The 27399-nt window shown below is 42.4% G+C and overlaps 3 protein-coding genes across 3 annotated transcripts in view; all 3 read right to left on the reverse strand.

Annotated features, from left to right (window-relative positions):
- Positions 1-6050: 6050 nt before the first annotated feature.
- Positions 6051-10474, reverse strand: ppp1r15b (protein phosphatase 1, regulatory subunit 15B). The gene is made up of 3 exons (XM_055922227.1): positions 10029-10474; positions 8332-9662; positions 6051-7707 (listed from the first exon to the last, which is right to left on the reverse strand). The coding sequence occupies exons 1-3, from the start codon at positions 10210-10212 to the stop codon at positions 7453-7455; spliced, it is 1770 nt and encodes a 589-aa protein (XP_055778202.1). The 5' UTR covers positions 10213-10474; the 3' UTR covers positions 6051-7452.
- A 279-nt stretch (positions 10475-10753) lies between these two features.
- Positions 10754-19150, reverse strand: LOC129854997 (40S ribosomal protein S13-like). Its single transcript, XM_055922228.1, has 6 exons — positions 19065-19150; positions 18546-18594; positions 16941-17019; positions 12933-13102; positions 11346-11446; positions 10754-10827 (listed from the first exon to the last, which is right to left on the reverse strand). Exons 1-6 carry the CDS (start codon positions 19085-19087, stop codon positions 10794-10796), a joined length of 456 nt encoding a protein of 151 aa, XP_055778203.1. The 5' UTR covers positions 19088-19150; the 3' UTR covers positions 10754-10793.
- A 6647-nt stretch (positions 19151-25797) lies between these two features.
- The window catches only part of LOC129854835 (phosphatidylinositol 4-phosphate 3-kinase C2 domain-containing subunit alpha-like), a 67271-nt gene continuing 65669 nt past the window's right edge, over positions 25798-27399 (reverse strand). Inside the window, exon 32 of the mRNA XM_055921972.1 lies at positions 25798-27389. Coding sequence (XP_055777947.1) covers positions 27207-27389 — 183 coding nt within the window. The 3' untranslated portion in view covers positions 25798-27206. The remainder of the gene's footprint in view (positions 27390-27399) is intronic.

Consider the following 27399-nt stretch of genomic DNA (forward strand, 5'->3'; position numbering starts at 1 on the left):
GTTGAGACACTGACTGAAGGATATTTTGGTTGATTTATTTGGGTTTTTCATTGAAGTAGTTATTTTGCTTTTAGAACTGTACTTATTTTAAGCTTTTAGTTCTTGCAAAGATATTGTAGACTCAGGCCAGGTGGACATATTTAATGACTATATAAATGTATCAGAAAAAGTCAAATTAAAAGGTCAATTCAATACGGAGACCAACTTTGTGATGGTTCTCAATGGAGATTCTTTTAGATGTGATCACACCATGTTCATTGTATTTATGAAAACTACACCCATACAGTGTACAGTACCATTGTCACCTACTGACCTTTCTTGATATTGCTGGTTGTAAGTACGAATACCTGCATACATACTGGACTGGTAAGGAGCACTGCTATAACTATTATTAGTAGTAGAATTATAATGATTTAAACATTTGAACAAGTTGGGAAAACCCTTCAGTTAACTACTGTACCTATCAATTATCCAGTTGTAGGAATTATGGTTCCTCAATATACATTTAACAACGTATGCTATGTGTTACAGCACTACTTTTGGTGTCCCCCTCAGGAATTGCTCTTGAGAAAATTTAACGTAATTGTCCCCTCCAAGGTGGATCTCAGATTTTCGCCCCTGGAGTCCAAATTTTAGATTTTTGGTTTCCAACCGCCGTGTCATCCGTTCATGCAGAGTAGGTCAACGGATGATCTTTGCATGTGTGGCTCCCACCATGAAGCATGGAGGAGGAGGTGTGGGCGTGTTTTGCTGGTGACACTGTCAGTGATTTATTTTGTATTCAAGGCACACTTAACCAGCATGGCTACCACAGGATTCTGCAGCGATATGCCATCCCATCTGGGTTGTGCTTAGTGGGACTATCATTTGTTTTTCAATAGGACAATGACCCAAAACACACCTCCACTGTCACGTTCTGACCATAGTTCTTGTGTGTTTTACTTGTTTTAGGGTTGGTCAGGACGTGAGCTGGGTGGGCATTCTATGTTGTGTGTCTAGTTTGTCTGTTTCTATGTTTGGCCTAATATGGTTCTCAATCAGAGGCAGGTGTTTTGTGTTGTCTCTGATTGGGAATCATATTTAGGTGGCTTGTTTTGTGTTGGGGTTTGTGCGTGGTTGTCTTCTGTCTTTGTGTTCTGCACCAGATAGGACTGTCTTGGTTTTCACGTTTGTTGTTTTTGTATTTTGTATAGTGTTCACGTTATCGTCTCTTTGTTCATTAAACATGTTGAACACTAGCCGCGCTGCAGTTTGGTCCTCTCCTTCATCCCAGGAAGAAACCCGTTACATCCAGGCTGTGTAAGGGCTATTTGACCAAGAAGGAGAGTGATGGGGTGCTGCATCAGATGACCTGGCCTCCACAATCACCCGTGCCAATTGAAATGGTTTGGGATGAGTTAGACCGCAGAGTGAAGAAAAAGCAGCCAACAAGTGCTCAGCATATGTGAGAATTCAAGACTGTTTGAAACGTATTCCAGGTGACTACCTCATGAATATATTTTGATTTGTTTAACACTTTTTTGGTTACTACATGATTCCATATGTGTTATTTCATAGTTTTGATGTCTTCACTATTAGTCTACAATGTAGAAAATAGTACAAATTAAGAAAAATCTTGAATGAGCAGTGTACAAACTTTTGACTGGTACTGTATCTAAATGTCAACTGACTGGTATTTAGTGAGGGTCGATATGAGATGATTGCAAAACATTATGATGGTTCATAACTATATGCTCATAACTGCTTCATAATTTATCAAAACAATGATTATCTTTGTAAAAATGAAAGGTGCATGTCAGTCACTGAGCTAAAAGAGACACCTCATGTAACACTGTAACAACATACATTGATGTTTATTACATTAAAACACCATGAGGCTCACCTGCCCATGCCTCTGTCTGTGTATCTGTCTGTATCAGACACAATAGCTTCTGCTGTGTTGCGTCAGGCATGGGAGGTAGGAGGATAATTAGGACCCCAGAGATGCCTCTCTACCACGCAAGAAGCGATAGCAGCAGACATGCTGCAATCTCCTGCAATCCTTTCACCACTCCACCATGCGCCACCGTTGCCTAGAAACAGGGGTCAAAGACCACCATGGCTACAGATACCCTGAAAGAGTGATGCATGGGAGGTAGGAGGATAAGAGCGAGAGATGCTGAGGAAAAGAGAGAGATGCTGAGGAAAAGAGTGAGAGATGCTGAGGAAAGAGAGAGTGGTGCTGATTGAGAAACAACAAGAGAGGGAGAGAGAATGAAAGAGCGGGACAATGTCATTATCTGTCATTCTCTCTCTCACTCTTGTTGTTTCTCACTCAGCATCACTCTCTCTCTTTTCCTCAGCATCACTCACATGAGAATGACAGCGGGGGACTACATTTTTCATCACGATCTGCTACCCAAAACAACACCTCTACTGCAACAGTAGATAAAAGGTTCATTAAAGTGACTAGTTGACTTAAGGTAGGATAGAATAGAATTGAGCATTCGTTAGGGACATACAAGGAAGCCTATCCTCTAATCTGATGGATCTGTAGCTCCTTAAAAGCTTCTCAGCAGAACTGCGTCTGAGAGCAACGGGGGGATACATTAGGCAGCACGACTGGGTTTGGTGTGGTGCTGACTGAGTGCAACACATCAAAACACTCAACAGGAAAACATTTCACCGAAGCATCGGTCACATGAGTCACCTGCTGGGAAGCATTGCAAAGTCATGTCAGCAATTGCACACCTTTACACCATCCTGCTGGTGGCTTCATGTAGTGTGAGTGTGTGTGTCAAGGGGACATGCTAATTGATTTCTTCTCCAGGGAAGTAATTTCATCATACTTTTGTTTTTAACTTTTGTCTTACACAATGCTTGCAGTACAGTCTCTCTGAGGATGGATGCCGTCTCGAAGGGATCTTCCCTGGAAATGAGAGTGAGTAAATCTAGTAGTGAGTGGGCAGGAGGGGGGAAATGTATGTAAATAAAATAAAGTGAATAAAGGTGTGATTGAGAGGGAAAGGTGAAAATACACTAAATATATAAAAGTATGTGGACAAACCTTCAAATTAGCGGATTTGGCTATTTCAGCCCAGCCATTGATGGCATGTGTATAAAATCGAACACAGAAGCCATGCAATCTCCATAGACAAACTTTGGCAATAGAATGGCCTAACTGAGGAGATCAGTCACTTTCAGTGTGGCACCGTCATAGGATTCCACCTTTCCAACAAGTCAGTTCGTCAAATTTCTACCCTGCTAGAGCTGCCCCAGGTCAACTGTGCTGTTATTGTTATTTTGATGTGGAAATGTCTCGGAGCAAAAATGTCTCAGCTGCGAAGTGGTAGGCCACACAAGCTCACAGAACGGGACCACCGAGTGCTGAAGTGGGTAGCGCGTAAAAATTGTCTGTCCTGGGTTGCAACACTTACTACAGAGTTCCAACTGCCTCTGGAAGCAATGTCAGCACAATTACTGTTCGTTGGGACCTTCATGAAATGGGTTTCCATGGCTGAGCAGCCGTACATAAGCCTAAGATCACCATGCGCATTGCCAAGCGTCGGCTGGAGTGGTGTAAAGCTCGCCGCCAGTGGAAATGCGTTCTCTGGAGTGATGAATCACTCTTTTTTTTAAATTATTATTATTTTTTTTATCCCATTTTCTCCCTAATTTTTCGTGGTATCCAATCGCTAGTAATTACTACCTTGTCTCATCGCTACAACTCCCGTACGGGCTCGGGAGAGACGAAGGTCGAAAGCCATGCGTCCTCCGAAGCACAACCCAACCAGCCGTACTGCTTCTTAACACAGCGCGCCTCCAACCCGGAAGCCAGCCGCACCAATGTGTCGGAGGAAACACCGTGTACCTGGCCCCCTTGGTTGGCGAGCACTGCGCCCGGCCCGCCACAGGAGTCGCTGGAGCGCGATGAGACAAGGATATCCCTACCGGCCAAACCCTCCCTACCCCGGACGACGCTATGCCAATTGTGCGTCGCCCCACGGACCTCCCGGTCGCGGCCGGCTGCGACAGAGCCTGGGCGCGAACCCAGAGACTCTGGTGGCGCAGTTAGCACTGCGATGCAGTGCCCTAGACCACTGCGCCACCCGGGAGGCCCGATGAATCACTCTTGACCATCTGGCAGTCCAATGGACAAATCTGGGTTTGGCGGATGCCAGGAGAACGCTACCTGCCCGAATGCATAGTGCCAAATGTAAGGTAGGGTGGAGGAGGAATAATGGTCTAGGGCTGTTTTTCATGGTTCGGGCCCCTTAGTTCCAGTGAAGGGAAATCTTAACGCTACAGTATACAATGACATTCTAGATGATTCTTCTGCTGTTTTCAACTCTCTAGAGACAGCAGGAGCGGTAGAGATACCCTCAATGATCGGCTATGAAAAGCCAACTGACATTTACTCCTGAGGTTCTGACTTGTTGCACCCTCGACAACTACTGTGATTATTATTATTTGACCATGCTAGTAATTTATGAACATTTGAACATCTTGGCCATGTTCTGTTATAATCTCCACCCGGCACAGCCAGAAGAGGACTGGCCACCCCTCATAGCCTGTTTCCTCTCTAGGTTTCTTCCTAGGTTTTGGCCATTCTAGGGAGTTGTTCCTAGCCACCATGCTTCTACACCTGCATTGCTTGCTGTTTGGGGTTTTAGGCTGGGTTTCTGTACAGCACTTTGAGATATCAGCTGATGTAAGAAGGGCTATATAAATACATTTGATTTGATTTACAGTTAGTTATTCAGGAAGGTGCAATATTATACAAAAAATACAGACATCCTGGTGTAGGTTAAAACTGACATGATTCTCTGTCACTGACTCATGCGAGTTCTATAAATTACATTTTTATCTCCAGCGTTGTGAACTTTCACTCCACTGAACACACCCCAGGTGACCACACCGTGCCTGCTTTGTAAGCACTTCAACACAATGCTAATGGTAGACAGAAAGCCTAATGGTTTTACATGTAATGGCTGTGCAGACAAAAGGCATTGAATCTAAATGTGACAAAGGGCTGGACTCAATCTGTATCGCTGAAGTGTTATAGATTGCATGGTGGAAATGTAAAAGTCATTTTTGATTGAGCCGACATGTGCAGCGTTTACCGTGAATGCAGTCTCCGCTAACAGAGGAACGTTGCCTTTAAATTTCAATCACGCTTTAACGCTGAACTTCAGCGACACAGATTGAATCCAACCCAAAGTCCATATCATTAGTCATTGAAGTTATTGACATGAACTGACTTCTGTGTAATACAATGACAGGCATATAGGTTTGGATGACCCCACACAAGAGAGTCAAAGTATATACTCCTAATATTGTAGCTACACAGCAAATTGGCCAGTGTTACCTAGTGTTGATTTTCAGTGTTACATTTCTAGTGTTGGTTCAGGTGTTAAATGAACACCGTGGTAAATTAACCCCAATGTTGGTGTTAATAACCAGAGTTTAACCAAAACCACGCCCAACATTAACATATTTCCCAGTATGCTCTATTGCCGGTTGATTTTTAGAGTTTGTTTCAATATCTATTTTTTTGCATGTACATTGTTTGATGAATTAATCCTGTACAACTCAAATATAAATAACATACATTTTTCTAAACTAATCCAATCTGTTATTTGGACTTATTGCACCCGTTACTGAAATGGTTGTACCAGTTTAGATGGTTTAGGTAGTCTCATAACATATTCTTCCCGAATGTTTATCAATGTGCATTTTTAAAGTATTTTGAATGTGTTGCATCATTTGACTCGGCTCATCATTAACCACCTAGAACCATAGAATACATAAACAGTAATAGGATCTAACCCAGAATTCTATGACAAGATACATGACAAAATTGAAAAGCTCTAATGTAATGCCCAGAAAGTAAGCTACCATCGTGTCAGATCATGACATGCACGATCAAATACATTTGTACCTTGTCAAATGATTAGATTGCCTGCAAAAAAAATGTAAGTTTGTTTTTTTACGTACTGCAAAAATGAGCGTGGACCAGAATGAAGCGCTCTCCCCTCTATTTACTGTTTATGCAGTGAGGATTCACAATCTTCAGATAATTCATTTTGTAATTTATTTGCAGATAAGGGTTGTTGAAACTCAAAAAGCAATAGTAGCAGTATGGAAATCAGGGATCCAAATGAACGGCTCTTTTACCGATGCGATTCGGTTCCCAAGGTTCACCAAAAAGAACCCCTCAGTCTCATTCGTTCGCGAACAATCCATCACTGCTTCCCAACCCGGCAGTCACAGTCGTCCTGAATCCAGGTTGCTGGTGAATAAAATAAAACATATTGGATATCCCCACTCGGGCTGGATTCCAACAGGAATTACACATTTTGCAAGCCATCATAATGCAACTTGTATGCCTGAAAATCATCAGTTTCAGGCCACTGTATAAGGGCAAAACTATGCTCTCAAATAAGGCCATATTACTTGTTGCATTGCGTTTAAGAATTTAATTTGAATAATAACATATTTGCTTAGGATCTCACTTGAAGGGCACAGGACTGAAAATGGATGAATAAATGCAACTATGTCTTTGTCACTAACAAATAGTCATGGTGGGGTAAATACAACTTACTTGTGGCAAGGTACTCTTGGAAATATGCAAATAAGGCTTTACACAAAACAATAATTTACTTTAAACACTGGAAAATTTACTGTGTATCTAACATTTGCTGTTACAGCTAGAATGTTGAATTGTGCAAGGGAGAGACTGACAAAGTCACCTCTGGTCGAGTCACGAGTCAAAAACATGACTTGAATCCAAGTCTAGTCCCAGTGCTGGTACTACAACACTGCTTTCCAGTAAAATTATCACACCAACAGAATTTATACCGATTCTTCACGTAATTGACATGTAAAAGCAGATGCTTAGTTGTTGCTTTTCCAAAGTCCTAATGATGTTAAAGTCAAGATTCAGTCTTTTGAATGTTACACTGCTCAGAGATGCACAAAATCTATATAACATTCAAAGTGGGTGAATCCTTCCTTTAACCTGCTTAGGAACATTCAGAATGTGTTAAGATTAATATAGACAGTCCATAATGATTATGGTGTGAAACAAGGCTTTATTTATCAACTACGGTATGATCACAAATACCATCTGCTAATAATAATAAGAGTTCTAAACACACCACTTACCTAGATTTAGATGAACATTTCAAAACTGATACAATTCAAACACTTAAAACATTTACAATAAAAACAAGCTCCATAGGGCATGAATAAATTACATTGCTGGGTCAGTAAGTAAGGCATACAACAGTACATAACATACAAGATTAAAAACTATAATAAATATAAAATCAGTGCAACAGTCACTTGAGTGTTTTGAGGTACAGTGCGGGTAAAATTTGATGCCAAATCCTATTGGCCTAGGACCACCTTTGTTCTAATTGACCTAAAAACATATGTTGCATTGCAACTAGTCAAAAGTCTAATAGAAAATTATGGAAAAACATTTGTTCGGAGCTCTTGGACCAGAGGTGTGGCTGATGTTGAAATGCTTAGCAGATTGGCCCAGATCTTCTCTCTGTGAGACTGAATGAAGCAGTAGCCAATGGCATGCTCTGCTTCCTGGATCCTCCTTCGGAACCGGCCTCTGTCTCGGGCTAGCTCCTCCCAGGGTCCTTTGCGAGACACATGCCGAGCGAAGGGCCAAGTACGCATCACGTGGACCTGAACAAGTGGTGAGAACCGCACCTAAAACATACAAAACAGGTGTCAGAGTCAGATAAGGTCTTCTTCAACCTCACATTATTGTAGTTAAAAATTTAACAGAATGGGCAGTTTTAGTTCCATTTAAATATCCTAATCCAGTTGTGTTAAAAAGAGCATTTGACTGGAGTATCAGCAGACTGACTCGCACAACACCAATTAACTGGAACTGAACTCTCTGCTGACTCGTATCACATGACAGGGTTAGTCATGACAACCTCTGTTGTTGCTAACCAACCATAAACAAGGGCTTGGGTGCGTGCTTATGAGGCAGAAGTGTCCTATTGACTGACCTCACCATAAATAATACTATAAGTGACATGACCTTTTTGTAATCACATACATTGGTTGTTAATACCAAGTTTTTCTGAGTAAATTAGTGGTTCTACCATCCTAACATTCAGTTCCTAATATTCAAGTAGTGTGAACTGGATTTCTCTGTGTTCATGTTTAGCTAATATGTCAAGTTTGAGCTATAAATATCCCATGTTTAGTTGTGTATGTTTATATGGACGCTGTGATAGTGGTATATGTTTAAAGTGGTAACGCTAGAACTAGGGAACTAGGACTATAGACTGAGGGATGTAGAACACGGACAACTATAATAACCTTTTTTAGAGGATGGATATCCTTGTCTTCCTGTGTAACTTTAGCTTCAGGTCTTCTCCAGGGCACCAGTGTAGTAGCTGGGTGGCAATGGTGCTTCTGCTGTCTCTTGGGTAGACAAGGCTTTGTGGGCCTGGTTGTTTGGGGGCTTTTGGTCCCCCTCTGCTTAGCCTGGCCAAGTGGTGTCTCTGTGGGGCAGCTCTGTGGACTGAGTGGGTCTTTAGTGCTGAAGGCAGGTGGTTCTGTGGTTTTAGGGGATCTCTGGAAGCATGTACGGAAGTTCAGCGGGTGGTAAAGGTCGTCGTTTTGGGAGAGGGACATCCATAGATGCTGCTCCTCATCATCCTCAGAAGAGGAATGGCCCACGCTCTCCCTCTCTGTGTCAGAAGAACATGAGGTCATGACTGAGGCCCTTTCAGCTTCCTGGAAGTGTATAAGTGTTTTGTCTGTGTGAGGGACTGAGCTGACTACAGATGCCGTGAAGCACAGGGGGTTATATGGGTCGGTAGGGCTGGTGAAGAGCTCCCAGAGCCTCTCACTCTCCTCTTTGTCTAGGTCTGCGCACGAACCTTCAGAACTGCCCCAGCTGCTTTCACTATCTGAACGGCTGCTCCAGAAGTTCACGCCACCACAGGTCTCTTGAAGTTCTTCGCCGGGCCTGCTGGATAAGTTACATTCGAGGCGGCACCCAACACAATCTTCATTCTTTGTTTCCCCCATATTGGAGCAGCTTGAAATGCAGGCAGAGAAAGACAAGGGGTTGTAGGGGTCGCTGGAGATGGACAAGGACTCCCAAAGTGCTTTACTGTCCTCGCTGTCAAACTCACCCATGTTTCGGTCATCCTCCTTTCCCCAGTTAAGATCCATATCATCTTCATTGGTGTCATGTTTGGGTTTGAAGTCAAACACTTTCTCCTTGTTCTTGCAACACATTTCATCTGAGCTGGAGCTGCTGTCAGTGCTGCTCATAAACAGGTTCCAGTCACCTGGAAAGCCCAGTTTCCAGCTGGGGTGGAGTCCAAGGCAAAGTCCATCTTCGCTATCCATTGTGGCACGGGACACAAAGTCGTCCACCAATCCACAGCACAGCTCCTCAGCCCGTAGGCTGGACAGAAGGGACCCTGCGTGGGAATTCCCAGAGAAAGAATCACCCACGTCCCCACAGAAATTCGATAGGGGGTTAGAGCCAGCAAGCATGACACTTTCTTCACGGTCAAACAATGAGGAGAAGAGGAAGGATTCGGCTGGATTTGATGCCGTGGTCATGTGCTGGACGTGTTGACCAGTTTCATCCGTGATTCTCAGGTGGACTTCAAACCTGAACATTTGGAAAACTGTTAAAAGGAAACAAAAAAGATTAGGCTCACAATATCAAATTCTCAAAAAAATGTATTCTTTTTTCCTGATTAAACCAGACTATGGATTTAACAATCAACAAAAATATGACAATATTATGGCAACAGTCGTTCCATATTCGGCATTTGTTACTTTGTAACGCCACTAGTACATTCTGTCCGTGTTCTAAAACGTAAGCTACCGATATATTGTTACCAAAGACAGTACAGTAGGGTTTAGAAACTGGGTCTGTTACTGTCGCCTGTTGTACTGTATCAGGACTAAACACAAGTTAGCAGTCTGACCAGGGCCACATTTCCCACACATACAAAATAAACAGTGAGGTTTCTGTTGCATCAAATTACCTGCCAAGAAGCTGTAGTAAATGACATGGACCAACACCCGTAGTTGTTCCCACAGTACGGTCAGTACGTGCTTGGTCCACGGTAGAAGCGCCATACCCCCGTCGCCAAACCTCTCCATCGCAGTTCGATGAGAACCCTTCCTAAAATCAACACGTGATGCCATTTTTTCTTGAGCGATGTCCATGATTCTAGGAATTATCCTCACGTATTCTGATATTCCTCGTCTAAAACAAATCGATTATTCTCTGTCGTCAGTTGTACTGTACGAAAAGGCTTCATTTTCACCAGAATATATTTCTTTCCACCTATATAAAAGCTCAAATGTTGATTAGTGGCGCCATGTTTTCAGTCGTTCTTGTTGTAGCTAGTAGAGTGAATGTCAAATTATTGCGACACTGCCCTACTTAAACAAGTCGTGTCGTCATAACATGATGTGATTGGACAAACAAGTCGTGTCGTAAAGACATGTGATTGGGCAAAGTTAGTGTCAGTTACACCCAAGTACCTCATTGTAGACACTCCCTCTGTTAAAGTGACGCACTGAAAGTGCCCGTGAATTCCCGTTTACCCTTTCGGTCAGCGTGAATGTAAATTTAAGACGGCACAATAACAAAGACAGAAGCTTTCACTATCCATCTCATGCCGAAGTGTTATTCAATGGTGGGCTTCATGAAGCCAAACAAACTATTCTCAAACATTTCCTCTTCAAATAAAAGACAAATTAATATTTTAATCCAAATTCTTTATTTTTCCAAAACGTGATGATTATGCCACCAGAGCAGAAGCTGTTGACGACTCACTGTAGAACAGAAACAGATGGAAGTGATTAGAAATAGGAAAACACAATTCTACTTTTATAAACCAAAAGTTTAACACCAAACAACCATGAGGAGAATACATAACTGCTTTGCATTTCAATACCCAACATAAATCCGGGAAACCACACTTTCACTTTAAGGCTTTACTTTAAAATCCTAAATAATGACTTTCACTTTCTAATCATTTATATCTGACCCCAGATCAGTCTGAATCAGCCTTTGTGAATCAAATGAATAGAGTACTGGAAATCCCAGGAACTAAACCATTGGTTGGAGTGTTTATACAATACTGTTTGAAGGTGACTGGTAGAGTTGACACAGTGCAGCCACTCTGCTAATTGACCTCCAATGTTCCTCTGGCACAAAATAAATCTCATCTCTTACAGAGCAGGACAATGAATTGTGCAGGATGAATGGCATAGACAGAGGCTTGACACAGTAAAATAATGGGATTTATCAGGGGTAAAACATTTCCCTGACAGAGGTTTTGGGTACATACTACTTCCAGTTGGGAGCAAGTACTCTCCTGGTCTTATAGTAACGGGCCAGCCTGTGGATCCTGCTCTCGGTGAGGATCAGGCGGAACTTGGCATCCTTGTCCTGCAAAGAACACCGGTACAGATATTAGCATATCTAGAAACAAAAATCTTGACAATCGATTCTTGAAGTGTGAACATGACTCCTCCCCACACGTAGTACAAAAACACCCGGCCAAGAAGGGAGTGTGCTGTCCATGATATGGCTAAAAATATGCTGTAATCAACATACTTTTGTGTATATATAGTGTATGTGGACACCCTTTCAAATTAGTGGATTCAGCCACAACCGCTGCTGACAGATGTATAAAATGAAGCACACAGCCATGCAATCTTCATAAACAAACATTGGCAGTAAATTGGCCTTACTGGAGAGCTCAGTGACTTTCAACGTGGCACCATCATAGGATACCCTTTCCAACAAGTTAGTTCATTACACCATTTCCCTGTTAGAGCTACCCGGTTAACTGTAAGCTCACAAAAATCATCTGTCCTCGGTTGCAACACTCACTACCGAGTTCAAAACTGCCTTTGGAAGCAACGTCAGCACAATAACGGTTCATCGGGAGCTTCGTATAATGGGTTTCCATGGTCGAGCAGCTGCACACAAGCTTAAGATCATGCGAAATGCCAAGCGTTGGCTGGAGTGGTGTAAAGCTCGCCGCCATTGGACACTGGAGCAGTGGAAAAGCGGTGTCTGGAGTGATGAATCACACTTCACCATCTGGAAGTTTGATGGATGAATCTGGGTTTGGCAGATGCCAGGAGAACCCTACCTGCTCGAATGCATAGTGCCAACTGTAAAGTTTGGTGGAGGAGGAATAACAGTCTGGGGCTGTTTTTCCATGGGTCGTGCTAGGCCCCTTAGTTCCAGTGAAGGGAAATCTTAACACTACAATGTTATTGACATTCTAGATGATTTTGTGGCAACATTTTGGGGAAGGCCCTTTCCTGTTTCAGCATGACAATGCCCCTACGCACAAAGCGAGGTCCATACAGAAATGGTTTGTCGAGATCGGTGTGGAAGAACATGACTGGCCTGCATAGAGCCCTGACCTCAACCCCATCAAACACCTTTGGGATGACTTGTAACGCCGACTGCGAGCCAGGCCTAATCGATCAACATCAGTCCCCGACCTTACTAATGCTCTTGTGGCTGAATGGACGAAACACATGCATTCTGGTTCTTTCACAACCTGCCTGACATCTGGTTACATGTCTTGTGTAGCTCATTCCCAAAAATGTGTCCCCTTTTCTCTTCCATAGACGTAGGCAAGAGCACCGTCTATTAGTTGACACCATAACTATCAGATCGATGGAGTGACTTGAGGGCCTGAAGGGACAGCTTTCTGAATACAATACAGCATAAGTAAACAAATCTCCAAACCCTTGAAGTAAAAACTGATCGATCATGACTAGATTTCACCCATCAAATCAAACTTTTTCTAATACAACAAGCGTAGACCTTACTGTGAAATCAAGCCATATTTGATCAGCCATTAGCCTACAAGGAAGGACACATTTTTTTAATGTTATGTGAGCCTGCTCACCTTTCTGCTCCTCTCCAGATGCTTCCTGACAGCCACAGCCTTCTTGATGAGGTGATACAGGTCCTCTGGGAGGTCTGGGGCCAGGCCCTTGGTTTTAAGGATCCTCAAAATCTTGTTGCCGGTGACAAAGCGCACCTGGGCCACACCGTGGGAGTCCCTCAGAATGACACCTGGACACAGAGGGGGAGGAAGGAAAGGTCAGAGTCAACTGGACAGTCAAGAGAAATGACCTAAATCAAGGCTGGATACCTGTCTGTTTGGCATGACAACGCTGTCTGCTAATGAAGAAACAGACAGGCACCGGAGCTAGCCAAAATCCATCTCAACAACAAATAGATACTAATCTCTCTCATTCATGGACTGTCTTGCTAGAGGAACATTTTTGCTGTTACTAATATGAATACTTAGTATTGATAGATTTTATATTGAACAAAAATATAAAACGCAACATGCATGTTTCATGAGATGCCATTATTCATATATATTTTTTTAAATACACATAAAAGGTTTGTCATATCAAGAAGCTGATTAAACAGCATGATCATTACACAGGTGCACCTTGTGCTGGGGGAAATAAAAGGCCACTAAAATGTGCAGTTTTGACACAACACAGTGCCACAGATGTCAAATTTTGAGGTAGTGTGCAATTGACAAGCTGACTGCAGAGCTGCTGCCAGAGAATTGAATACTAATTTCTCTACCATAAGCTGCCACCAACGTCGTTTTAGAGAATTTGGCAGTATATCCAACCGGAGACTACGTGTAACCATGCCAGCTAAAGACCTTCACATCCAGCTTCTTCACTTGTGGGATCATCGGAGACCAGCCACCTGGACAGCTACTGAAATTGTGGCTTTGCACAACTGAATAATTTCTTTACAAATTGTCAGAAACTGACTCAAGGAAGCGTATCTGCGTGCTCGTCATCCACACTGACTGCAGTTTTGCGTTGTAACACTTCAGTGGACAAATGTTCACCTTCGATGGCCACTGGCACGCGGTAGAAGTGTGCTCTTCATGGATGAATCCCGGTTTCAACTGTACCAGGAAGATGGCAGACTGCGTGTATGGCGTCATGTGGTCGAGTGGTTTGCAGATGTCAATGATTGAACAGAGCGCCCCATGGTGGTGGTGGGGTTATGGTATGGGCAGGCATAAGCTATGGACACAATTGTATTTTAATCGACGGCTATTTGAATGCAGAGATACCGTGATGAGATCCTGAGGCCCATTGTCGTGCCATTCATTCCCCGCCACCATTTCAGCATGATAATACACGGCCTCATGTTGCAAGGATCTGTACACAATTCCTGGAAGTTGAAAATGTCCCATTCCTGCATACTCACCTGACATGTCACCCATTGAGCATGTGTGGGATGCCCTGGATCGACATGTACGACAGCATGTTCTAGTTCCCGCCAATATCCAGCAACTTCGTACAGCCATTAAAGAGGAGTGCAACAACATTCCACAGGCCAGAATCAACATCCCAATCAACTCTATATGAAGGAGATGTGTCGTGCTGCATGAGGCAAATGGTGGTCATACCAGGTATTGACTGGTTTTCTGATCCAGGCATCTGTGACCAACAGATGCATATCTGTATATTCCCCGGCATGTGAAATCCATAGATTAGGGCCTAATGAATGTATTTCAATTGACTGATTTCCGTATATGAACTGTAACTCAGTAGAATCTTGTTGCATTTATATCTTTTTGTTCAGTGTATTCACTAGTAAAAAAAAAATTACCATTTAAAAAACATGACAGGGATATCACAAAAAAAAGTCTGACGCATTTCCAGTGTGGTCCCAGAACTGGATTAGACCGTTTCTTGTCTTTTAATGAGTCCCATAGGGCGGCGCACGTTGGCCCAGCGCCGCCCTGGTTTGGCCGTCATTGTAAATAAGAATTTGTTCTTAACTGACTTGCCTAGTTAAATACAGGTAAAAGAATATAAATATATATTTCTATATTTGTAACTACGTTATGGTCAACATGGGCTTTGAGTTGATGTGATAATTTGTTCCACTCAACAGCGCCGGTGTAACGTTCCTGACCTGTTTTCTGTTGTTTTTGTATGTGTATAATGGTCAGGGCGTGAGTTTTGGGTGGGCAGTCTATGTTTTCTGTTTCTATGTTGGTTTTGGGTTGCCTGGTATGGCTCTTAGAGGCAGGTGTTTTGAGTTTTCCTCTAATTGAGAGTCATATTTAGGTAGGGTGTTCTCACTGTTTGTTTGTGGGTGATTGTCTCCTGTGTCGTCGATGTCTGTACCATACGGGACTGTTTGGCTGTTCGTTCGTTTGATGTAGTCTGTTCCTGTCCGTGAGTTCTACGTGTAGTTATGTAAAGTTCATGTTCAGATTTCGTCTACGTCGTTTTCTTATTTTGTTAGTTTTGTAAGTGTTTTGTTTTCGTTTTGCCGTCCTATTCAATAAAAGATTGCTTATTTTCCTACTGCTGCGTATTGGTCCACTGATCCTTCTCTCCTCTCCTCGTCCGAGGAAGAGGAGGACAACAGCCCTTACAGCCGGTATATAAAAAGGTCTTAGATACTCTTAAATATATTAAGTCTCTGGTGCTGTATTGGTAGACATCTCTAATATAAGTAAAATAATAATAGTACCTGGGGGCTGAGTCAGTAATAACTCTATAGAACAGACAAAGCTGAGTTAATATGACAATTCTCTACAGATAACCAGCCTAGCTGATTCAGTTAAATACCCACTATGCAGAAATCGCTCCAGCATTTCCTGCATGCTAAAATTCTAATAGTTTGCCTAATTTCAGTTTGTGACAAAATAAGCAAGAATAGTGTTGACAATCATTGTACCATCAAAACCTCTGACAACGATAAGACAGCCTATAGGGAGGTCAGAGACCTGGCCGTGTGGTGCCAGGACAACCTCTCCCTCAACGTGATCAAGGCAAAGGAGGTGATTGTGGACTACAGGAAAAGGAGAACCGAGCACGCCTCCATTCTCATCGACGGGGCTGTAGTGGAGCAGGTTGAGAGCTTCAAGTTCCTTGGCATCCACATCACCAACAAACTAACATGGTCCAAGCACACCAAGACAGTTGTGAAGAGGGCACAACAAAATCTATTCCCCCTCACGAGACTGAAAAGATTTGGCATGGGTCCTCAGATCCTCAAAAGGTTTTACAGCTACACGACCGAGAGCATCCTGACAGGTTGCATCACTGCCTGGTATGGCAACTGCTCGGCCTCCGACCGCAAGGCAATATAGAGGGTAGTTTGTACGGCCCAGTATATCACTGGGGTCAAGCTTCCTGCCATCCAAGACCTCTATACCAGGCGGTGTCAGAGGAAGGCCCTAAAAATTGTCAAAGACTCCAGCCACCCCAGGCACGGCAAGCGGTATCGGAGCGCCAAGTCTAGGTCCAAGAGGCTTCTAAACAGCTTGTACCCCCAAGCCATCAAACTCCTGAACAGCTAATCAAATGCCTACCCAGACTATTTGCATTGCCAAAAATATTGTATTTTCAGCTGTTTGAAGCCAATGTACAAAACCAAAAGACGCTAAATCGAAACTTAACGGGAAGAATAGAAATTGCGCACTTGGAACCGATCTACTGCTTCTTAAGACTTGCTTTCAATGACAGATCTGTAACTCAATTCTATATGAATTTGGTCATGTCCCCCAAAAAGTTATATACTGCAGCTTTAAGAGTGATTAACACAATGCTTAGCATATTTATACATTTCCCCTTTCTGTATGCATGATTTCCAGTGTTCTTACTGTAAGTTGCTCTGGATAAGAGCGTCTGCTAAATAAATGACTTGAACGTAAATGTTTAGAGAACATTTTGTACGATCTAATTAGAATATAAAGCACCTGTCTCCAAGAGCCCAGTTAGACATTATGTCATTCTGTGCTGGAGGTGTTCTCCTTGAATTAAACCAGATTGATAATATCAATACAAAAATCAATGACAGCTCTACTTTTGTGTTCATTCCTATTACACTGTGGAGTACTTAACCTTACCAATCTGAGAGGGGGTCAATCCCTTCTTAGCCAGCTTGAAGATCTGTTCCTTGACATCATCAGAGGCCAACTTCAGCCACTGGAAGAGAAGACAATAAGAGTATTACGACCGATGATCACCTCACGCAACCCAAACTCAAAACGGATATGAAAATGTTCCTCAATCCAGGATTTGAGTCGGAATAGGCTATTCCCGATTATCCGTCAACACAACGAGGCAAATAAAATGTATCAAAAATAAATTTCGTTTATTCATAAAAAAACAGCTTTCCATCTCCAAGCTAATGCTAAAGCAGGCCAATGGAATCCAAAGCGTGACGCATATTGTTGGGATGAAAAGTTGCCGTAGGAGTCTTGGAATACAATGGGCAGGCTGCTTTAGCGTTAGCTACCTAGCTTGTAGTTGGAAAGCAGCGTTTTATTAAAGAACAAGGCATATTTTTTATAATTTTTGTTGCACCGTACTAAAGCATTTTGCAACAATGTGCGACTAATGAATACCCATACCCCCCGGGACCGAGGAACCGTTCAATATCCGTTTGGAGTCAGTGTCCAGCGAGCAGATCAGGAAATGACGACAGTAACACCTAGCCACACTCTGTAACCCGTATGTGGTGTTCACACACACTGTTACATATTGCTATTGGCTCCATACTCACCAAATACAGAAGCATTTCAACCAAACTTAACTTGTCGATACTTCATTCTAGTTTTGGAAAGTGGCTTATAAACTCCTGTGGCTAGCTGCCCATGATAACCAGGCAGTCAGAAAATGCTTAGAGTCATTTCATTTATTTTTCTGCACCATGCACAAATTACATTTGAGTAATTTAGCAGATGGGCTTATCCAGAGCGATTTACAGAAGCATTGGGGTTAAGTGCCTTGCTCAAGGGCACAATGACAGATCTTTCACCTAGTCAGGTCAGAGATTCCAACCAGCAACCTTTCGGTTTCTGGCCTAACGCTCTTAACCTCTAGACTACCTGCTGCCCCAAATAATAAACATACTGCCATCGTCTTTCCAATATCATCTCATTGATCAAGAGGAGCAGGTAACGACTCATAATCCAAGTTGCACTGTGACATGCAGTACTTTGGGGTGGACTAATTTGTGGCACACCACAGCGAAACGTTGTCACGGAAAACGTTTACTCGTAACGCTTTGCAACTTGACATAAATGCGGTTGAGTTCCGTTATGTTCTTAAACAGTAGTAGTTAAATCGGCATCGCTCTGCTGCCCTGCTTCAAAATAATGATATTCCCAAAATATGCCACGAAACAGAACTAAAACCTTTTTACATCATGTTTCAAAGCAATTGGAGTAAACGGTTTCCATTGCAAAACGTTATGCTACGGTGTGACACGAATGAATACACCCACCTTGATCTATGAGAAGAGATCGGAGAGAGATCAGATGGCGAGAATTCAGAAAGTATCGCCAAGTTCAAATCTGATTAAATTGGACTGCAACAGGTACGTTGTCCAGTCACCTTCTTACTTACCCGTCTTATGTAGATAGTAGACACTAGTTGCCTACATCCACTCGTATAGTAAACAGCAGACCAATATTGACCCAACAATATTGATGAACCGTTATACTTACAGTGGGGACACTTCGCCTGTAAGGCAACGCCGACTGGGACAAGCCCTTTCTGCAACAATAATAGAAGTAAACTGTGACTGTAAAAAAGTTGAGTGCGGTGCAATTCATTGGCTACAAAATAAATGAACCAACTGAGGTGGCAATAGCGCGATAGCTAAATCTGTCAAATACCAACTAGCCAATGGCTCTATTTTAGACAATACGACAAAAAACATTACGAGGGCGTAGGCCTGACTAACTCATTAATAAGCCAGTGATACAAATTGCGTAGTAGATCCTTTAGCTTGTCGACTTTACATCCGACATGATTATGAATGCAATGAAGTTTGTTGGCTAACTAACATTAGCTAGCAGCAACTAGCTTATTGCTGGGTAGCTTGTTCAAACCAATTAATTGGAACTGGGGCAATTTCGACGTTTCAATGTGGATGTCATGTGTACACAATATATTCCCATTGTATAAATGGTAAATACATGTAATTTAGAAAAACACTTTAGTACGTTGAAAATAAAGCTTACCCTGGAGCGTGCATGCGACCCATGATGTCGGTAGAGGAAGAGAGGACTTCCACCCGACTGAAAGGACTACTTTGTGTCTGTGTGGGGGAAATGACGTCAGACGTTCTTGAGTAGATAGCCACAATCCTGAATTTCATAATAGACATTTAATTTCAAGTAAAAAATATATTGCATTTTAGGGACAGATTTCAAATATTTATAACTAAAAAAAGACTGTATTCTTACAACTCTTTCATAAGTTTATACAATTGTAACCCCTGGCTTTTTATCCTTATTTTTTGTTATTTTCTTTTAGGAACTTTAACTTTTGAAAGTAAATTCCTGTGATTTAAAAAAAATAACTTTTAATGCTATTTTATGTTTATTCAGAAAAATATACATGTAGTGATGTCTTATGTTAAAAAATATATATAATAAAAAAGACAACTGTTTTTTTTATTGCTGAATTTCTTTCTCAGCTAAATGAACCGCAGCCCCGCAACTTGTTTAGCTGTAAAGCTGAGGGATGGAGCTGGAGATATATCCACTCTCAAATCAATCGTGCTTCTACACCTGCATTGCTTGCTGTTTGGGGTTTTAGGCTGGGTTTCTGTACAGTACTTCGAGATATTAGCTGATGTACGAAGGGCTATATAAAATAAACTTGATTGATTGAACCCTATTTTTGGTCAGATGAGTAGCATAATTTTATGAGCTGAAATAAAAGATCCCAGAAATTTCCCATAAGCCAAAAAAGCTTATTTCTCTCAAATGTTGTTCACAAATTTGTTTTACAGCCCTGTTATTGAGATTTCATCTTTCCCAAGATATTGCATCCACCTGACAGGTGTGGCATATCAAGAAGCTGATTAAACAGCATGAGTATTACACATGTGCACCTTGTGCTGGGGACAATAAAAGGCCACTCTACAATGTGCAGTTTTGTCACACAACACAATGCCACAGATGTCTCGAGGGAGCGTGCGATTGACATGCTAACTGCAGGAATGTCCATCAGAGCTGTTGCCAGAGAATTTGTTAATTTCACTACCATAAGCCACCTCCAACGTCGTTTTAGAGAATTTGTCAGTACGTCCAACCGGCCTCACAACCGCAGACCACGTGAGACCAGTCCAGGAATTCCACATCCAGCTTCTTCACATGCGGGATTGTCTGAGGCCAGCCACCGGACAGCTGATCAAACTGTGGGTTCGCACAAACTGTCAGAAACCATCTCAGGGAAGCTCATCAGATTTCTGTACACAATTTCTGGAAGCTGAAAATTTCCCAGTTCTTCCATGGCTGCATTCTCACCAGACATGTTGCCACCCATTGAGCATGTTTGGGATACTCTGGGATACTCCCTCCAATATCCAGCAACTTTGCATAGCCGTTGAAGGAGTGGGACAACATTCCACAGGCCACAATCAACATCCTGGTCAACTTTATGTGAAGGAGATGTATCACGCTGCATGAGGCAAATGGTGGTCACAGTAGATACTGTATTTCTTATCCACGCCGCTACTTATTAAAAAAAAATAGGTATCTGTGACCAACAGATGCATATCTTTATTCCCAGTCATGTGAAATCCATAGATTTGGACCTAAGGAATTTATTTCAATTGACTTTCCTTATAAATCTTTAAAATTGTTGCATATTGCATTTATGTTCAGTTTAATAAAATGTTTTAGGCCAGTGGGCTTGTGTAATTTGGGTTTTTACTGCAAAATGATAATTTTGTGGCTAATAATGGGGACAGAGGAAAGAAAATGGTCCAATGTGTTAAATGCCAGGGCTGATTTCTGGTCCCAGTCTGCCCGACTCCAATGCATTACATTGATTGATTGGAGTCATTGAAACCCTCTTTGATTACCTGAGGGGAATTGATCAAAGCTTTAAACAATTGACTGGAGTAAATTGTATCCAAAAACAATTGATCCTTGATTGCAATACAGTTTTGGAAACCTTGAACACGCAACTTAAATATAATTGAAAGATAATTTTACAAATACAAAAAGGTACACTTACTGTCAGCTGTTTTAACACCGATTTCCACTGAGGTTTTGTGGAACAGCTTCGAGCCAACGTTTTATCTGAGTTCCCTCCCAAGTTTCCATAGTTCAGGTAAATGTGCCATGCAAAAAAACACCTCTGTGGGAATTCTTCTGATCTAAGAGTGTCAGGACTATAGTACACATTGGCCGCGCTGTGGTTAACGCTTCCAATGAGAACCCAAAGGCCCTTTGGATCCTCGAGAGATAATCAGGTGCATGGAAATACTAGCCCAACGTAGCAGGCGTTAAAGAAATGGCTGAAAATACAGGGGGCGCAGATCAGGGTGCCTATATGAGAATGCATCATCGAGTGGGTAACCCTACCATCCGTTCTATTGGCCAACGTGCAATCACTGGAGAATAAACTGGATGAGCTCCGTTCAAGACTATCCTACCAACGGGACAATAAAAAATGAATATCTTATGTGTCACAGAGTCGTGGCTGAACGACGACACGGATAATATACATCATCAGGACAGAACAGCTACGTCCGGTAAGACGAGGGGTGGGGGTGTGTGTCTATTTGCGAATAACAGGTGGTGCGCGATGTCTAATAGTCTTGGTGTATTGCACACCTGAGGTAGAGTACCTCAAGATAAGCTTTAGATCACACTATCTACTAGGAGAGTTTATCTATATTTTTCGTAGCCATCTATTTACCACCACAAACCGACGGTGGCACTAGACGGCACTAAAGGAGCGGTATGAGCAAACAAGAAAATGCTCATCAACCAACAAGATAATTGAAAAAAAAGTTTTTAAAATATACACAATTTAAAACAGCCAAACTTTCTTCACAACAGTATTCAGTTGGTAAGAGACAGACATTCAGTAAATACTAGGATTAGTTTGTGCACCATCTATGTATTATCCAGACAGACAAGAGAAATAGGCAAAATAACATTTCGATTTAGAGCAATAAAGAAATTTTATAATTTATCTGAGCAAACCAGAAACCTTTCAATGTATAAATTCAAACAATACATAGGAAAGTTGTGCTGGACTATGGTAGATGAAGAATCAATCTATCTTTTTAGACTGTTAGAGTATTTATCTGGTCAATATGCCCGTGTATTATGTCTGTTTGTAACAGTGTGTTATATGTGAAAATGTGATCGTATTATACATTTTATTTTAATGTTTAAGGACTCTTGGAAGATTAGTCCAAATGAGGACTAAAAAGCGATCCTAATAAAATAAAATCAAGTAGCGATGATCCTAGTGGACAGGGACTTTAATGCAGGCAAACTTAAATTTTACCTCATTTCTACCAGCATGTCACAAAACTCTAGACCACCTTTACTCGGCACACAGACGCGTACAAAGCTCTCCCTCGCCCTCCATTTTGCAAATTTGGCCATAATTGTATTATCCTGATTCCTGCTTACAAGAAAAAACTAAGGCAGGAAGTACCAGTGACTCGCTCAATATGAAGTGGTCAGATGATGCGGATGCTAGGCTAAAGGATTGTTTTGCTAGCACAGACGGGAATATGTTCCGGGATTTATCCAAGGGCATGAGGAGTATACCACCTCAGTCATCGGCTTCATCAATAAGTGCATCGATGACGTAATACCCCAACCAGAAGCCATGGATTACATGTAACATTCGCACCAAGCTAAAAGGCTAGAGCTGCCGCTTTCAAGGAGAGGGACACTAATCCAGACGCTTATAAGAAACCCCGCTATGTCCTCAGATGAACCATCAAACAGGCAAAGCATCAATACAGGACTAAGACTGAATCCTACTACACCGGCTCTGACACTCGTCAGATGTGGCAGAGCTTGCAAACTATTATGGACTACAAAGGGGAAACCCAGCCGCGAGCTGCCCAGTGATTCGAGCCTACCAGATTGGCAAAATGACTTATGCTCGCTTTGAGGCAAGCAACACTGAAGCATGCATGAGAACACCAGCTGTTCCGGACAACTGTGTGATCGTGCTCTCCGTAGCCGATGTGAGCAAGACCTTTAAACAGGTCAACATTCACAAAGCAGCGGGGCCAGACGGATTACCCGGATGTGTACTCAGTGCATGCGCGGAACAACCGGCAAGTGTCTTCATTGACATTTTCAACCTCTCCCTGACCGAGTCTAATTCCTACCACCATAGTCTCTGTGCCCAAGAAAGCGAAGGTAGCCTGCCTAAATACCTACCGCCCCGTAGCACTTACGTATGTAGCCATGAAGTGCTTCGAAAAGCTGGTCATGGCTCACATCAATACCATCTTCCCAGAAACCCAAGACCCACTCCAATTAGCATACTGCACCAACAGATTCAGAGGATGCAATCTCAATCCCCTTTCCCAAATGGACAAAAGGAACACCTAAGTGAGAATGCTGTTCATTGACTACAGCTCAGCGTTCAATACCATAGTGCCCACAAAGCTCATCACTAAGCTAAGGACCCTGGGACAAAACACCTCCCTCTACAACTGGATCCTGGAATTCCTGATAGTACCTGGGGGCGGCCTAAGTGTAGGCAACAACACATCTGCCACGCTGATTCTTAACACGGGGGCCCCTCAGAGGTGCGTGCTTTGTCCTGTCCTGTACTCCCTGTTCACCCACGACTGCGTGGCCAAGCACGACTCAAACACCATCAAGTTTGCTGACAACACAACGGTGGTAGGCCTGATCACCGACAACGATGAGACAGCCCATAGGGAGGTCAGAGACAACCTCTCCCTCAATGTGAGCAAGACAAAGGAGATGATCATGGACTACAGGAAAAGGAGGGACAAACACGTTCCCATCGACTCCAGTCACCCAAGTCATAGACTGTTCTCTCTGCTACTGCATGCCAAGCGGTACCGGAGTGTCAAGTCTAGGTCCAAAAGTTTTCTTAACTTCTACCCCCAAGCCATAAGACTGAACAATTAATCAAATGGCAACCCTCTTTGTTTTTACACTGCTGCTACTCGCTGTTTTGTCTATGCATAGTAATTTTACCCTTACCTACAGTTGAAGTCGGAAGTTTACATACACTTTTGTTGGAGTCATTAAAACTCATTTTTCAACCACGCCACAAATTTCTTGTAAACAAACTATAGTTTTGGCAAGTCGGTTAGGACATCTACTTTGTGCATGACACAAGTCATTTTTCAAACAATTGTTTACAGACTGATTATTTAACTTATAATTCACTGTGTCACAATTCCAGTGGGTTTACATACACTAAGTTGACTGTGCCTTTAAACAGCTTGGAAAATTCCCGAAAAGGATGTAATGGCTTTAGAAGCTTCTGGTAGGCTAATTGACATAATTTGAGTCAATTGGAGGTGTACCTGCGGATGTATTTCAAGGCCTACCTACAAACTCAGTGCCTCTTTGCTTGACATCATGGGGGGAAAAAAAATCAGCCAAGACCTCAGAAAAAAAATTGTAGACCTCCACAAGTCTGGTTCATCCTTAGGAGCAATTTCCAAATGCCTGAAGGTACCACGTTCATCTGTACAAACAATAGTACGCACGTTAAACACCATGGGACTACGCAACCGCCATACCGCTCAGGAAGGAGACGCGTTGTCTTCTAGAGATGAACATACTTTTGTGCGAAAAGTGCAAATCAATCCCAGAACAAGAGTAAAGGACCTTGTGAAGATGCTGGAGGAAACTGGTACAAAATTATCTATAGCCACAGTAAAATGAGTCCTATATCGACCTGAAAGGCCACTCAACAAGGAAGAAGCCACTGTTCCAAAACCGCCATAAAAAAGCCAGACTACAGTTTGCAACTGCACATGGGGACAAAGATTGTACTTTTTGGAGAAATGTCCTCTGGTCTGATGAAACAAAAATAGAACTGTTTGGCCATAATGACCATCGTTCTGTTTGGAGGAAAAAGGGGGAGGCTTGCAAGCCGAAGAACACCATCCCAACCGTGAAGCACGGGGGTGGCAGCATCATGTTGTGGGGGTGCTTTGCTGCAGGAGGGACTGGTGCACCTCACAAAATAGATGGCATCCTGAGGAAAGAAAATTATGTGGATATATTGAAGCAACATCAAGACATCAGTCAGGAAGTTAAAGCTTGGTCGCAAATGTGTCTTCCAAATGGACTTTGACCCCAAGCATACTTCCAAAGTTGTGGCAAAATGTCTTAACAACAAAGTCAAGTTATTGGAGTGGCCATCACAAAGCCCTGACCTCAATCCTATAGAAAATGTGTGGGCAGAACTGAAAAACCTGACTCAGTTACACCAGCTCTGTCAGGAGGAATGGGCCAAAATTCACCCAATTTATTGTGGGAAGCATGCGGAAGGCTACCCGAAATGTTTGGCCCAAGTTAAACAATTTAAAAGGCAAGGCTACCAGATACTAATTGAGTGTATGTAAACATCTGACCCACTGGGAATGTGATGAATGACATAAAAGCTGAAATAAATCATTCTCTCAACTATTATTCTGACATTTCACATTCTTAAAATATAGTGGTGATCCTAACTGACCTAAAACAGGGAATTTTTACTTGGATTAAATGTCAGGAATTGTGAAAAACTGAATGTGGAGGAGTTAAAATGGAGTGTCGCCTTGCTAACATCTAAAGTGGAAGTTGCAGGCTTTTTTAATTTCCCCTGAAAAACTGAACTTTCGGTTGTTGGGCTATGGAAATATAGACCTTTCTCTCAATGAGAGTCAATATCACAGATTATATTGGCCCTTATCCAAAATAAATTATAAAAAACAATGTCACAATCTTTGTTCAAAAAACATTTAATTTGCTTTAGGAAAGAGGGATTACAGTACACACCGATTCATTCGGGTTAAGGTAACCAATTAAGAATAAATAACTGGCCATGTTAATAGAAACTCATACAGTCATTAAAATAGAAGATCAAGTCTCTATTCATAGCGTGAGTGATGCTTATCAGAATTGTCTTTGTTGACATTCTCTTGAAAACCCCTCCTGGATTAATTCATTATTTCATCTTTAGGTTTGTAGGCAGCTCAGAGGAAGCAGTGTATCTCCTGACCTGGATGTCTTCCCTTTTTTTGTCCAGATAGCTCCAGGTCAGTTACCTCTTGAGCACAAATCTACGATCAGCTTACCCCACTCTAAATTCTACCCTTAAAACCAATAGGAGGTGAAATAAAAACTGGCATTGGATCAGCGTTGAGGACACTTGTCTTCCCCAAAAGTGTGCAGTGAAAAGTCAAGTATTTAACATAATAAATATATGGTAGTGTGCATACAAGTGGGAGCCGACCGTTCCAACACCTTCTGATGCTTGTCCAGAACCCTTCTCACACTGAGAACTGTTGACATTATTTGACAGAATAGATACATTTTTTCAATTGGGATATCACATTTATTTTTTATAAAACACATTGCAATAAGGCTAAAGTGGAGTGTATAAGAGATTGTGAACACAAACAAGGCACCATGATCGGTTCCCCTTCGGGAGAGTGGTTTGCCATCATCATCATCATCAGTTTATTGGCATGTGATTGGGAAACACAAGAACACTCTTTCCTGGAGTCTGGTTTGTGATGGGCACATTACCAGACGTTCTCAGCTAGCTTAGCAGGAAACCAGACGCTTCCTATTTGTTTACATAGAAGAAGAAAAAATGTAAAAATGAGCCACTATATAAAAAAAAAAAGTGGCAATCTATATATACTCTTCTGAAGGTAAGATGTTTTGGTCCTCGAATGTCAAAATGTACAAAACATTACAGCTCTCGTGTTACAGTTTAGGACAAACTAAATAAGTGGAGATTGTTTTCTACAATGAGAAAAAACCTTGATTAGTGAGGGAGAGAGAATGGCCCCAACCAGAATAAACCCCTAGCCCCCATCTATCTAGGCACTTGTGTAGAGCTGAAAGGTCGGCGCTACAACCATATTGCTTATAATTCTTTGAGATCTACATGAAGTGCCAAAAGGGGTAAGGGGTTAGGGGTGGTTTCTGGACAGGGCCTTGAGGTGTAAGGGGTGGTTTCTGGACAGGGCCTTAAGGTGTAAGGGGTGGTTTCTGGACAGGGCCTTGAGCTTGAGGAGGAAGGGGAAGGATTTGAAGCACCACCCTGGGGTGATCCTGCTGCCCTTAAATAGGTGTATCTTAAGAGTTTTCTTGATAAGCAGCGTTTTTCTCAGGGGGAGTCATCTAGAAGTACGGCACGGCGGTCAGCTTGTACCACTTGATCGTCTCCTTGCTGAGGTCGAAGTCTTTGAGTGTGAGCGTGACGCCGCCTAGGTAGCAGTTCTCTCTCAGCGACTCGGCACTGAGCACGCTCAATTGTAGCTCCCGGAGCCCCAGGGTCTCCTTGCTGTAGCCACTGTACACCAGCTGAGGAGAA

Source organism: Salvelinus fontinalis, chromosome 5, assembly GCF_029448725.1.
Source record: "Salvelinus fontinalis isolate EN_2023a chromosome 5, ASM2944872v1, whole genome shotgun sequence".
Lineage (NCBI taxonomy): Eukaryota > Metazoa > Chordata > Actinopteri > Salmoniformes > Salmonidae > Salvelinus > Salvelinus fontinalis.

What these genes read in the sequence shown, in the direction of transcription:
- ppp1r15b (XM_055922227.1), bottom strand. Translation starts at nt 10,212, where the DNA reads ATGGACATCGCTCAAGAAAAAATGGCATCACGTGTTGATTTTAGGAAG. An exon ending in TTACTACAGCTTCTTGGCAG is followed by an intron (nt 9,663 to 10,028) that starts GTAATTTGATGC and finishes TCCTTTTAACAG; the next exon opens with TTTTCCAAATGTTCAGGTTT. An exon ending in ATATCCATCCTCTAAAAAAG is followed by an intron (nt 7,708 to 8,331) that starts GTTATTATAGTT and finishes TGTATGTTTTAG; the next exon opens with GTGCGGTTCTCACCACTTGT.
- LOC129854997 (XM_055922228.1), bottom strand. Translation starts at nt 19,087, where the DNA reads ATGGGTCGCATGCACGCTCCAGG. An exon ending in ACAGGCGAAGTGTCCCCACT is followed by an intron (nt 17,020 to 18,545) that starts GTAAGTATAACG and finishes CTTCTCTTCCAG; the next exon opens with TGGCTGAAGTTGGCCTCTGA. An exon ending in ATCTGGAGAGGAGCAGAAAG is followed by an intron (nt 11,447 to 12,932) that starts GTGAGCAGGCTC and finishes TGTTCTTTGCAG; the next exon opens with GACAAGGATGCCAAGTTCCG.